General features: G+C 40.4%; 1 protein-coding gene across 1 annotated transcript; it reads left to right on the top strand.

Annotated features, from left to right (window-relative positions):
- Positions 1-1545: 1545 nt before the first annotated feature.
- Positions 1546-9710, top strand: LOC147333229 (trypsin I-P1-like). The gene is made up of 6 exons (XM_086290270.1): positions 1546-1640; positions 5093-5113; positions 5709-5871; positions 5961-6226; positions 7115-7257; positions 7841-9710. The coding sequence occupies exons 1-6, from the start codon at positions 1592-1594 to the stop codon at positions 8108-8110; spliced, it is 912 nt and encodes a 303-aa protein (XP_086146396.1). The 5' UTR covers positions 1546-1591; the 3' UTR covers positions 8111-9710.
- Positions 9711-13560: the final 3850 nt, after the last annotated feature.

The raw sequence follows: 13560 nt of genomic DNA, 5'->3' as shown, positions 1-13560 counted from the left end.
TTCGTTCCCCCGACGTGTCTGTTGTGAATATTTCATAAACAACAGCAGTTGTGCTGGGACGGCACGACCAAAGCTCCAGTCTCAGTAAAACATCATGTAGGTGTTACAGGACGAAGCATCGCTCAGGAAAGTTTATTCATGGTTACAGGTAAAGATGTGACGATTGGTCAGAATCAGCCCCTGAAAATGTGATTAATTTGACCTTTTTATTTTAAAAAAAAACAAATGTTGTCAGTTTTTAAAATTTAAATATACATGGTTAGGTAAACTAAAAACTGATCATCCTGTTGGATCATCGCTGGCCTGACGTGAGAATCATAGTTACTGACAGTCTGGCATAAAAAGAGCTCACCTGCATCACTGTTTCACAGAAAAGCATCCTCGAGATGTAGAGATAACAAACTGGCAGCAGGAGTCACAGCAGAGATGGTTTCAGATTGTTCTGGCACAAAAGCTTCGTATGTTTCAGTGTTTCACTACCTTTATCTCCTGGGAAACGAAAGTCCAGAAACGTAATTCAATACACAAGCGAACGAACACAGGCATGACGAACAGAAACAGAAGCTCTGACAGGGAACAAAGGAAACCACAGGCTGTATGTACACGGACACAACGAGGACTAACCAGGAGCCTGGAACAAAAACTGCTGAAACTAATCAAGACAAGTAAATAAGACTAAATACAAGACACAAGAAACAAATGATGACCAAAACCAGACAGGAAGTAACTAAATCAGGAAACCTCCAACTTCACACAGGACTTCACCTCTAATATACAACGGCAACCAAGAACTCACGACAGAGGATCAATAAACGATCAATCATTAAGCTCAGAATCAAAAAAGAAAATACTTCATAATAACAGAACCTTAAAGTCCAAGCCGAGCATGGCCATCGCGGAGCTTTGGCTGCTCCGTGTGTCTCACATCACTTCCATGAATGAGATCTCACTGAAACGATTTGCATCTCCATCGCCCTGCACCGATCTCTCCATCAGCGTCACATCTGACTTTACAATTGGTCTGTGGTCTCAGGTGCAGCGTTAAGGCCAGCACAGTCGTTAGTAACTGGGGCAGAGGTCGATCGGTGCGGAATGAAATATAAAATATAAATATAAAGAAAAGTGTTTGTGACTTTATTTGTCGGTGAAGGTTCTCAGTCATCCAGGTCATCGTCGTCGAAGGAGCTCTCTTTCCTTAGACGACTTTATTTGTCAGAAGAAGAGTGAACATAAAAATCTAAGTAATAATATTTGTAAAATAAAATACAGAAATGCTTTTAATATTTGACATATTTTGTTGGCAAATTAATAAAAATGAAACCATTTTCACAGGAAAACTGGTGGAAAATCTGTATGAATGTAAACATATCAATAAAAACAAATCAGGACAACAACATTAGCACCGTGAGCAGTGCGGTCTGTTTGCATCTGTGTTTGCTTTTGGTTTCAGAAGAAGAAGGTGTGTCAGGTGTGTTTGTGGCGTGTGCTCAGCTGACTGACGGTCAGGTATGATGCAGGCGGTCACGCCCTCGTGCTTTACAGACTCCTGCCGTTGGAGTTGGGAGACACTTTGAGAAGAGACTCTGTGGGGATGGAGCTGTTTTCATGTGGAGTCCTGCTGTTGGCCTTAACGCTTACAGGTGAGTCTCACCTGAGATTTAAGACTCACAATCTCATTTATTTTGCAATTTAAATGATGATACAAAGAAATTCGGCTCGTCTCTTTTTACAAAATTGTAATAATTTACAATATTGTAAGTTATAAATGGCCGTGGACACATTTGTTCAGGTTGTAACATCAAACAAAATTAAAAGTCTGCTTTTAAATCTGTAAATTTCCTGTTTTCACTGCTACACGAACACGAACTTCCAGACGAGTCAGTTTGACTCCGTGTTTCTCAGAGACCTGAGCCGGGCTCTTGTGCTGCTTTTACTGCTCATTACAGATAAGATAAGATAACCTTTATTAGTCCCACAACAAGCTGACTCATGATTACCAGAAATAAATGAACAAATGAAAAGAGCCACAACAATACCAGCTTCAACAACCTGAGATCTTAAAGTTAGAAGGATCGTTTTAATACTTTGTACTTTATTTCACTAAATTCAGAGATAAATGTTAAATGTATAAAGTTTAGAAGCATGTGAAACATCACAAATTTACTCAACTAATAAAATTAACAATTCATGTACATGGAAATGTCTCAGCATCAATAAAAAGCATACAATTTGTATTGCTGTAGTTTATCCTTCTGCTCACACGTTTACAGGTTTTTTTTAATGTAAGTTCTCAGTAAAAGTATCTTTTAAATATCTGAACCCTTCCTCCACTTCACTGCTGACAGTTCCTGCTCTCAGGCGACTGTCCTGTAAGAGATCTGTGGTAGTTTCAATTGGCAGTCATGGGAGTGAATTCTTGTAAACTGTACCAGTTTGAAGATAAGATTTTACAGACCCCACGGCTCAGGTACAGATAACAGAAGAATGCAAAGAGTGCACCAGAATATAAACTCAAGAAATACAAAATAAGATAATCCAGTATATACAACGGTAGGTTCTATGAATGTGTTATGGATAAAGGGTCGTGGAAATATGCAAAGAATAAGTCAAATATTTTGACGTTTACATTTAGGTCGGCACGTGGCTTCTGACAGGAATATTTGGGGCTATTTTGGTGTAAATACTGAAAACTGCAGTTCTCTATTTGCTTGAGGCATCGAGTCAGTCCCACAGACAACTGTAGCCTTTAGATGTGTTTTCATAAAGTGAGGGCTGCTGTGAGTGATGGATACAGACAGCACGGCTGCTAGCTGTCGGCTACCGTTTGCCTTCACTTTAGTTAGTTATTCTTCGAAGATCGTTGTGTGAAGCTAGCCGAACAAAGCAGAATAAGAGGAAGTGAAATAAAGTTCACCCGCAGGAAACAATCTTGTGAACTTTGTCCTCTTTCAGTCTGAACAGAAACCATCAGGAACTAATTAATATGTTCAAGGTTCAAGGTTCTTTATTTGTGACATACATAGTTATACAAGTATAACACACAGTGAAATGTAGCGGGGGGGTGTAGAGGAAGAACATTATATATATATATATATATATATATAGTATATACACTGGGTGAATGTGCAGTAGTAGCAGCAAGCAGGTGAATTCTGTACATTAATATGAATAGGCATCTGACTATTTTACAGGATAGACAATATAAGCATATTTAAAATTAAAGGAATTGAAATGTACATTGTGCCTTGGTTTAGTGTCTGGAAGAGTCCTGACTCAGTCAGTTATAGATGATGTGAGAGGGCGGGTGTGTGTGTTTCGGGCCCGGATGGCTTGGGGATAGAAGCTCCTCTTGAGTCTCTCTGTCCTTGCCCGGATGATGAGGAACCTTCTACCAGATTGTCATAGTGATGATGCCAGAGCACATTGTGTACATAACTATGAGATGCCCGCATGCACTGGTAGCATCGGGCACACTGAATGAGTTTCTAAAGCGTGATGACAGCGCCGCTGTGCTTTACTGATGGTGACAGTCAGCTGCTCAGCCCTGAGGGCCTGATGGATGGGGGCTTCCTCATCTGTCGAGGACTGAAAGTTGATTCCAATAAAAGTTTTTAAGAGTATTTTAATTTAACATTAATTACAAAACAAGGAGAAATCAGCTGAGAAAAACAAACAAACATGATCACGCCATCATGACTTCATCATAAAATAATAAAACAGATCGTCCCTGTAATCATTTAAAACATAAAAAGCAACAAAAGCGTGTTTTCCTGCTTCCTCTTACATCACAGGTCAGAGTTCAGACGGAGTCAAGCTGTGAGTAAAGAACAGCTTTAATTCATCAAATAATGCAGTTCAGTAATAATAAAAATAATACATTTTATTTTAGACATGATTTAAAAGAATCTTCCTGCTAAAACATTAAAAGGAACCAGAAAAGTGCTTTCACCATAAAGTTCTTTGGTTTTCTCACATCATGCTTTTAGACTGTAGAAGCTCCGATGTTCCCGACGTGTCCCACAGAACAAACAAATTCTTGGAAAAGAAAACATGATGTCAGCTGCTCATTTAAGAGCTGTAGACTAAAGTAAACAAGTCAAAGAGCTTTGAAGTCATACAGGTTAAAGGAGCTTCAGGTCACGTCAAAGCTTTTTTCGGTTTAAAAAAACCAGGCTGGCCGGTTTGATTCTCGGTGTCCTGCTGATGATTCATACTGAGGTATCGACACGTGGGTGGGTTTTACCTTTCACTGAACGCTCTCGTCTCAGAGGACGTTCTCTCACACAGGTTGGATCAGAAACAATAATTATGTCACTGCAAGCAGAAATCAGCCATGGTTACACTAGCATGGACCCCATATCGGTATAGACCGAGCATCACTGGTAAAAACCATATGACCATAAAAACAGGAAGTACTGTAGAGAAAAAACACCGACTATGGAAATACAAAAGTTCATTGAAAGCTTTATTTAAACTTTTGTATTTCAGTGATGTGTTAAATGTGACATTTCCAGGGTCGTTCTCCTCTTAACACCACGCTGGTGAACAAAGTGTTTATTCAACGACTTCCTGTTGGGTTCGCAGATGAGTAAAAAAAGAAAGAGTTGCCCATGTCGGCCTGCAATGAGATCGAGTTTTTCATTCTTTAAATTTAATGTTTTTGTTGACAGTCTTTTAAAATCTCCACAATGACAGGAAGTAGCTGATTTCCCTCTGAAATTTAATGAAGCATAAAGCAGAATGTTTTGTAAATGTTCGCATTCAAAAGTAGGCTGGTAATAGGGCTATTTGTTGTCAGTCAAACCATCAACCGTGGAAAGATAAAATCTTTAATGCCGCGCTTCTTCATACCACAACCTCTCCGTACATTCGTGTTCTTACTGTGGCCTCCTGATATGTCCTGTCTTTCAAGATCATCGTTTTCTTGTCTCAGACAAAGACAAAGACATCGTTTCCGTCTTTTGTTTGGCTTCGTGCCGCACATTCCAGCCCCACCCAGAAACTCCAACAGCACGTTAAGAACAACCAGCCTGTTCAGTCCACGGAGATCTAACAAATACATCATGTCTCTGTTTCTATTGTCTCTAAACAGGAAGCAACGCACAGCTCGATGGTGAGTACACACACACACACACACACACACACACACACACACACACACACACACACACACACACACACGGCTATAAACTGTGTTTTCTGAACACTGTAAACCAAGTTTAGAGGCAGCAGAGGAGTTTCTAATAAATAAAATGCAGATTGAATTTCTTTTACTGAGATGCAGTTTGGGACAAATGGCCAGGACACAAACCTTGCAATATAGTAGGTAATAGTAATGGATAAGAACATGTATGAATAAAATGCTTTTCAGCTGTATTATTCTCAGGGTTTTTTTTTCCTTGCACGGCAGTTCTTCATCGTTAAACAATAAGAACAAGTAGTCTGATGTCCCGTATTCCTCTATTCATTATGAAGAGGAATTTGAAATACACTAAGTTTTGATTTTGAATTTTCCAAAGTCTCTTAAGATGTTCCTGAAATTTGGGCTCATTGAAACGGGACAGACTGATGAGCTTTCATTTGTTGACCTCTGGATTCACTCGTGCTTTGTTTATGGGCCGACACGGCGTTATCTGGTCTGAAGCTGCTCTCCAGCTTTGAACGTTTGAGAGTCATTTTTCTTTGTGCATAAATGTCTTTGCCTACAGTTTGTGGACAAGCTCCACTTAACACCAAGATTGTAGGAGGCCAGGATGCTCCTGCGGGAGCGTGGCCCTGGCAGGTCAGTCTGCAAGCATCCGGTCGCCACTTCTGCGGAGGCTCCCTGATCAACAATGAATGGATCCTGACTGCTGCCCACTGTTTCCCCAAGTAAGCTCTCACCCTGTCATATGACCCACCCTCTTCACCTGTCAACTATCAATTAAGCACTAACAGTCAGTACTTCTTGCTATTTTCAGCACCCCATCAAGACTGACTGTTCACCTCGGATACGAGTCACTGCAAAGCACTAATACTAATGGGGTTTCCCGGTCAGTGTCACGGATAATCATACATTCACAATACAACTCCAACTCCAACAACAATGACATCGCACTGCTGCGGCTGTCCTCAACTGTTGACTTCACGGACTACATCCGACCTGTGTGTCTGGCGGAGGAGGGCAGCGTCTTCCCTGCAGAGACGACCACCTGGGTCACCGGCTGGGGCGACATCCGAGACGGCGGTAAGAACTGGAGCAGCGACAGTTACTAACCTTTACTGTTATAGTCGGATTATGATCATACTCAGCTTCTGCTTTTCTTCATTTCCTGGCGTATCCATGTGATCTTAATGAGGTCAGTGTTTGCGGTAACTCCTGTGCGCCAAAACTCTTTAGAGCAGTTTTTTCCTACTCTTGGATCTTTATGATGCAGTTGACAGCTGATATGCTTAAGGCTTGAAAGCTCACCTCTGGTGCGAGCAAACATTTGCTCATGGCGCTCCAAAATTGCTGTCAAGGCGGCGAGGATAGGAGCGGAAGCTGCTGGGTCTGCTGAGTCCATTTCATTGGCTGGATGATTCTGTCACATTCAGGGGAGGAACCAAGCACAGAGCAGAGTTCAATACAAGGAATGATCTTATTTATATAATCACCAAGTGGAGATATATACAGTGGGGGAATTGCGGGGTCCAAGGGAAAAATCTAATTTACACTCGCCCTCCTCTTCACTCAAATTCACACAGCGGGTACCCACGCAGGGTCCGGGAAAAGAGCAGGTGTGTGAGCCAAGGGCGGGAGCCCGTAATGAGCTCCGCCCCGGCGGGGAGGTGAGAGGAGAAAGTAAACAGAAACACATGTGGCCTTGTGGAGCCGTCCGGGCAGACACGGGACCATGACATTAGGTCTCTGACTTTGCAGGAAATGTAAGTAAATACATTTTGAAGAGCAACTCTGAGGCTAACTAAAACAGCAAGTTTAACAGAAGTGAGTGAATGAGTGTGCACAGGCTACAAGTGTTGATCTACCAACTCTAACGATATCAAAGATAAATATATGTCAGTATCCAAGCATCTTCTTCACACGTGGTGGATTCATGCCTCAAACTGCACATTTCTGTTTGGTTTTTTTCAGTTTCCCTTCCTTCCCCTGGGACTCTACAGGAGGTGAGCATCCCTATCGTGTCCAACACCGACTGTAACGATGCCTACAATGGTAGAATCACAAGCAACATGATGTGTGCCGGCGTGACTCGGGGAGGAAAGGACTCCTGCCAGGTGAGTGTGGGTCCATGTGAACACCTACAAATGAGTCTGAAGCCACGACGTAAAGCACCAATCACAACGCAGACAGTGGAACCTCTGAAGGACCCAAAATATGAAACATGTATTTGTTCACACTTTTGTCGTACTGTGAAGATCAGTTTGACTTGACTGAGTTTGTGTCCAGATGTTTTCATCACATTGAAAAACTGGCTCAACTTAAACTGTCTGAGGAATTGGAGTATTTTAAAGTTATTAACATAAATTAGATAAATGAAATTAAGTGTAAATGCTAAAAAACAGCGTAAAAAACTATGTTATATAAAAATGAACACAGTAACAAGAACTACAACAATGTTTACCATTGATTGATTGGTAATTGATTTATTTATCTTTTTCATACAGAATTTAACATTTGTGCTTTTTTTGGTGAAAATTGTGTCTCGCAAATGTTAGCAAATTCATTTGGCAGACTGATATTTACACACACACACAATTATACAAATATAATATTGTCACTTTTGAACAGATGTAAATATATCCATATATGCATCCACATGGCTGCTGGTGCTATAACCACCATGTCTGGTGTGTGCAGGGTGACTCTGGAGGCCCACTGGTGGTTAAAAACAGCTCCGTTTGGGTCCAGGCTGGAGTGGTGAGCTTTGGGATAGGCTGCGCTCAGCCCAATTTCCCAGGAGTCTACACTCGGGTATCACAGTACCAGTCCTGGATCAACAGACAGATCACCTCCAACCAGCCGGGCTTCATCACCTTTGTGCCCTCCTCGGCTCACTTCATCTACCTCTCAGTTCCTCTGCTGCTCTCCCTCCTCCCCATCCTCTTCTCTCTCTTTGTCCTCTCATAGGAATGCATCATTTCTGCTGAACATCACTGGAAAAACTGTATTTTCATCATCAGTTTCTCAGACAACAGAAAAATGTTCCCTGAAGGCTCAAAAGTTCACACTTGTTTCCAGTTCACTTTGCTGTTTTGATAACATTAGACAAACTGGGAATCCTGGGAATGTTTGGTTTTATTTCTGTTTGTCAAGTCATTAAAACAGCTTAAAAAACAACAAATCCCCCCCCCAAAAAGATTGATTACTTCCTTTAAAAACAATGCTTACATGAACTTAACTGCAGAATAATGACCCTTAAACTTTTAAGTATCACTGATTAACAATGCATATTTATAAAAAATAAAATATTTTACGTCAATAGAGCCTGAGCACTGTTGTAAATACATTTATTTTGAAAAAGAAAATCAGTCTTTAAATGATTTCAAAGAACAATTTGAAAAAAGCTTTAGCAGAATTATTTTATATTTGATTAATGTTTTCGTTGAATTAAAACTGTGCCATCCATCACTTTCTATTTATATATATATATATATATATATATATATATATATAGCAAATAATAATTTAATTTAAAAACCCCAGTATGATAGACTACATCAAAAGGAAGACATTAGCAATGCCGTATAATAACTACAACAACTCTTATCTTGAATATGTTTGGATAAAACACTGGTGTAAAAAAAACTATTAAGATTAAGATTTTAAAATATATTTTCACAATTTAAAGACAGAATATATCAAATATAAAATGATAAAATGACATTTTAAAATGTAACATTTAAAAAAATCTTATTGTTGTATTATTTGATTTTTAGAATTTAATATATAAAATCAACCAATGATTATATTTAGAATAATAATATTAACAATAATAATAATAATGGATTGCATTTATAAAGCGCTTTACAATACCACTTTTGATCCACTCTCACATTCACGCCCTGGTGGAGGCAGCTTGTAGCCACAGCTGTCCTGGGGCAGACTGACAGAGGCGAGGCTGCCATGTCGGCCCCTCTGGGGCACATTCTGAAACGATTTAATTCACTTTCATCTTATTTGGTAATTGGCCTGTATTTGTATAGCGCTTTACGTCATCCACACATTCACACACTATTTACATTGTGCTCAATCAAACACGGACTGTCTCAGAGCAGTCGAAGCAGAGAGAAACACTCGGAGACAGCGAGGAGGAAAAACTCTAAATATGAAGGAATCTCAGACAGAACCAAGCTGATCTCAGACCTGCACAAACACAAATCAGTCTTTGTACAACCATGATGAAGAAACTAAAGCCATTTTATTGACTTTATTATCTCTTTTCATCTCTCTTTTTGTTGATTAACATTAATGTTTTAAAATGTTTGAGCCAAGTGCCAGTAACTGTGATTTTCTGTTTAAGTCCAATAAACAGGAGGAATATTTACTATTATTAACTTTTGCACATCTTATTAAAATAATCGGGGATATTTGTGTGGCCTGTGTTTAAACCTGCTGCTGTTTGTTTGGTATGTTAGTGAAAAACTGTCTGGCGTGATATCTGTGCTCTTTTATTCTATTGAATAAAACATATTTTCCTAACGTGCAGGATTCTGTGTGCAGCTGTAAAATAATGTATTGTAATCATTTCATTCTGCATGATAATCGAGAGGATGTGGGACTTTGGCCTTCATCAGACTAACTAATGTTACCTCGGAAACAAAGTCGACCATTGGTGACATCATCATGTGAGCGGCTCCTTAGATAAAACCTCACCCATCATAAAGTGACGTGCAGCAGCAACAGTAACCAAAAAGTAGTGGCTGACCCTGAGCTGTGCTCCGCCTCCCTCAGTGTTTCAGTTTTGCATCTCATGACAGTCACAGTAACTACAGTCAGAGGAGGAAGATGCTTCCACTGAACACAGCTAAGCCCACACTGCCACACACCCGCTATGTGTGGAACCAATTTTTAGTGAACCCTCGTTTTTCAACATGAGGCCCTGTGGCCAGAATTGGCCCCGCAAAGCCTCTTGGGAAGGACGCTGCTATCTTGAGAAAATGTGAAGCAAAGCATCAATTTTGGAGTTTAACGGCATTTTCATGCATTTCACAGTTCCTTCCATGCAGGCATTCATACATGTCACACAGTTACATGACCGAAAAGTTGCTGTTTTGTTTGTTTGTTTTTTAGACCATGGGTCTAAAAATAAAAACAACAACAATAAAAAAACAACAATAAAAAATAAAATAAAATTGTGAATCAAGAAAAGCTTTCTGGGCAGCTGTCAGAACTTTATTAATAATTTCACACATTTCTGCATCATGTGGAAAAACTGGGACACACTGATGAAATGATGTTTGTCAAACGGAGACATGTGAGGGATTAAATGTGCAGTGAAACGTCATCACACTGGCAGGAAGAGGAAAGCATCACTCGCCCAGCGAGCGTCAGCTGACTGGGTCCTCCATGTTAAATGAGTTGAACCTCTCTCTGCAAGTAAGATACAGCTGCTGACCTCAATCTGAAGTAAGGCTGCAGCTGTCCATTATTTCAGTGTAATCCATCGATTATTCCATCGATTAATTGAGGAATCAAATAAGAAATGCTTTTGTGTTATTAATGAGCAATATAGGATTATCAGAGGACAAATCGCAGGTCTTTGAAAATGAACTTCTAACTGGTTTCCAATTTAAAAGTTTAACTGAAAATAAAATCTTTCAAAACATGCTTTGATTGTATGTACATGTCATATTAAAATAACATTTATTCTTTTAAAGAATTTTTTAAAATGAATACAGTATTTTATATTATTTGACTTTTAATCTGAAAAATGTTGTGAAAACCCTAACATTGGTCTAGTACACCTCACGACTCTCCCTGTTTGCTGCTTCCGTGTAAATATGCCGTCATTGAGCTGTATCATCTAAACATGAATCAGCTTTAATAAGCTCCTGGAGCCTGGTGCAGATGTTTCTCTGTAACAAACAGCGGTGGATGGAAGTTTGTTTTCCTTCATGTCGGACTTTGTTCATCGGCTGCTTTGATGAAGGACGCGCGGCAGTTTTTCCCAGTAAAGGTTTTAATGGTGATCACAGGAACAACTGCTGTTTTCTTCCACCACACCTGAGTTTACCTGTTGTAAAAGGCTCTGCCTCTTTGCTGTTCTCGGTGTGTACTTGTTAAAGACTTGTTAAACTGTGGGTTTTTGTGTGGCCTTCATACTTTGATACCGTCTGTGGCTCCCTGTTAAATAAACTGATGTTTTGCAGATCATCAAAATCAGATAAACGTCATTATCGATCACAGAGCTGTGAAAATGTGTCTGAAATGTCTCTGAGTCTATTCAAGAAGCTCCACACAGAAAGATCAAATGTCGTTTCGAGTGGTTAATCACGTTAACAGCAGTTCTTTATGGGTCCAAGCTGCAGGGACTCCATCAGGGTCCTGATGAGGTGAAAGGTCACGTATGACTGTGCTGATTTATGATTGGCTGGTTATTTTGCTCTGATTTGTTTTGTTTTTTTTCTATTGGAAAGCTGCTGTCAGCAGGGAGAGGCGCTGCCAGGTGTTTTTGTAGATGTAATCACAGTTTCTGTCTGTCCACGGCAGGTTATGAAGGTACGAAGATGTTTAGATGACGTATGGCCCTCTCTGCTGGCCGTTAGCAGAGGTTGTCGAGTTGTTGAATCAATAAGCAGAGTGAGAAACAGAAAAGCCTCTGTGTTGACTGCAGCCTGGAGGCAAGATGCACGTCTTCCTGTGAGCACGCAGGTGAACACTTTCTCTGCAGTTTTACTTTCACTCTTCTTTTCTTTTACTTTTCTTTTATATTTCCAATTTTTCTTCATTTAACAGACTTTGTTCTTCTGCAGCTCGCATCATTTTAAGGAAGATGTTTCTGTTGGTCCTCAAAGATTTTAACTTTCATGGATGTTTCAGCTGTGTGATGACGACAGGCCTCACCTGCCCATCAAGTGCTCATCGCTCAATTTTTCATTCGTGTCCGAGTCTCTGAAACGGTGCTGCGTATAAAAATGTCTGTAACTACTGAACATTTGTGTTAAAGCTCTGAAGCTGAAGGTCTGAACTTTAATCGCATCCTGAGTGTAAAACTCAAAAGCTGTCCCTGTCCACACATTCACGGCTCTGACTGCACTTACAGTCCTGAGTTTAATTTGCAAGCTAAGACTCTAGAAATCCTTTTATTTATTTGAGTATAATAAATATACATTCCTCTGTCATCAGTACAGCTACATGTTGTTTAACTCATTTAAATAAATAGTGACATGGTAATAAATATAGAATTATGGTTCTTGCTTTGGTTTTGTATCCTAACAAGTTTGACTCTGAATCATGAGACATTTCAACTGATGTGTAATGTGTTTAATTTCATTCTGAACAGGCGGCTGATGTTTAAATACTGCAGTCTGTATTTATCAGATGTAAAGCAGGTGTATTGGAACAACACAATACAAGAAATACAAAATGCAAATGAGCAGCCAGCAGGAAACAGATTATAGAGGAAGAAATTAGAGGTGTGCAGTCGATGGTTAGGTCTCAGATTAGAAAGCAAATTTTTTATTTAGTCAAACAAGAATGCAAATAGATGTGCTGCAGTTTGTGCTGTTTTGCATGAGAGCAGCAACAAACAGCAGGACTTTATCAAGGCCAGGTGGGTCACAGCTAGGGTTGCCAACCGTCCCTTAAAAAACGGAATCGTCCCGTATTGAGCTAATAAGGGACGCACTTTGTCCCGTAATACAGTGAGAATCAAAAGTAGTCTATAAATGTTCATGGAATTAACACTTTGTTTGAAAACATAATTCCCAGCCCCTCTCCTGCTTTGTGACCAATGAGCTGACAGCACACTTATGACAATTCGAGTATGACAATTCAGATTACCGCTCATCTCATTGGTCGAGGAAAGGTCGCTTACGGAGAAAATACCGGAAGACAACAGATGACCACAACAAGAAGCATGGCCAACAGGGAAACAAACGCCGACACTGCGGTGCAAGTCTCGGACGACAGTACACCTAAAGCTGGGCAGACACTGTGCGATTTTTTCAGTCACGTTATTCAGCTCCTGCTCAAACTGCACGATTGACTCGCAGGGGTTAGAAGTTGGTAGGTCACGATGCAGGTCTCACACTATACCGCCCGATGCTCTGATGCGACCTGAGTGCTCACACTGTGCGTCCATAACCAATGGCGTGTCCAGCGGGGTGGCCTGGGGGGGCACAGGCCACCCCCCCAACCAGACTGGCCACCCCAGGTGCCACCCCAAAGGCAAAACAATAAAATTCAATCAAATATCAAATGTCCGATTATGTTTTCACGGTGACGCTCAGATATCCGAGTGTAAGTGAATGCAGCATCGCTTCTGCGCTATGCGCATCACGTTAGCAAAGGTAGGAGAGCCAAGCGCGAAAGACGGCACTGCAGGAAACAATTTTTCGGTGAAAGAAAATGAGGAC

Source organism: Aulonocara sp. 'chitande type north' Nkhata Bay, linkage group LG4 (assembly GCF_057382095.1).
Source record: "Aulonocara sp. 'chitande type north' Nkhata Bay isolate Kocher_YH1m ecotype deep benthic linkage group LG4, A_spYH_male_GT1.1, whole genome shotgun sequence".
In the NCBI taxonomy this organism is placed as follows: domain Eukaryota; kingdom Metazoa; phylum Chordata; class Actinopteri; order Cichliformes; family Cichlidae; genus Aulonocara; species Aulonocara sp. 'chitande type north' Nkhata Bay.
Note: the sequence above shows the minus strand (reverse complement) of the source record. Positions and strands in the feature narration are given on the sequence as shown.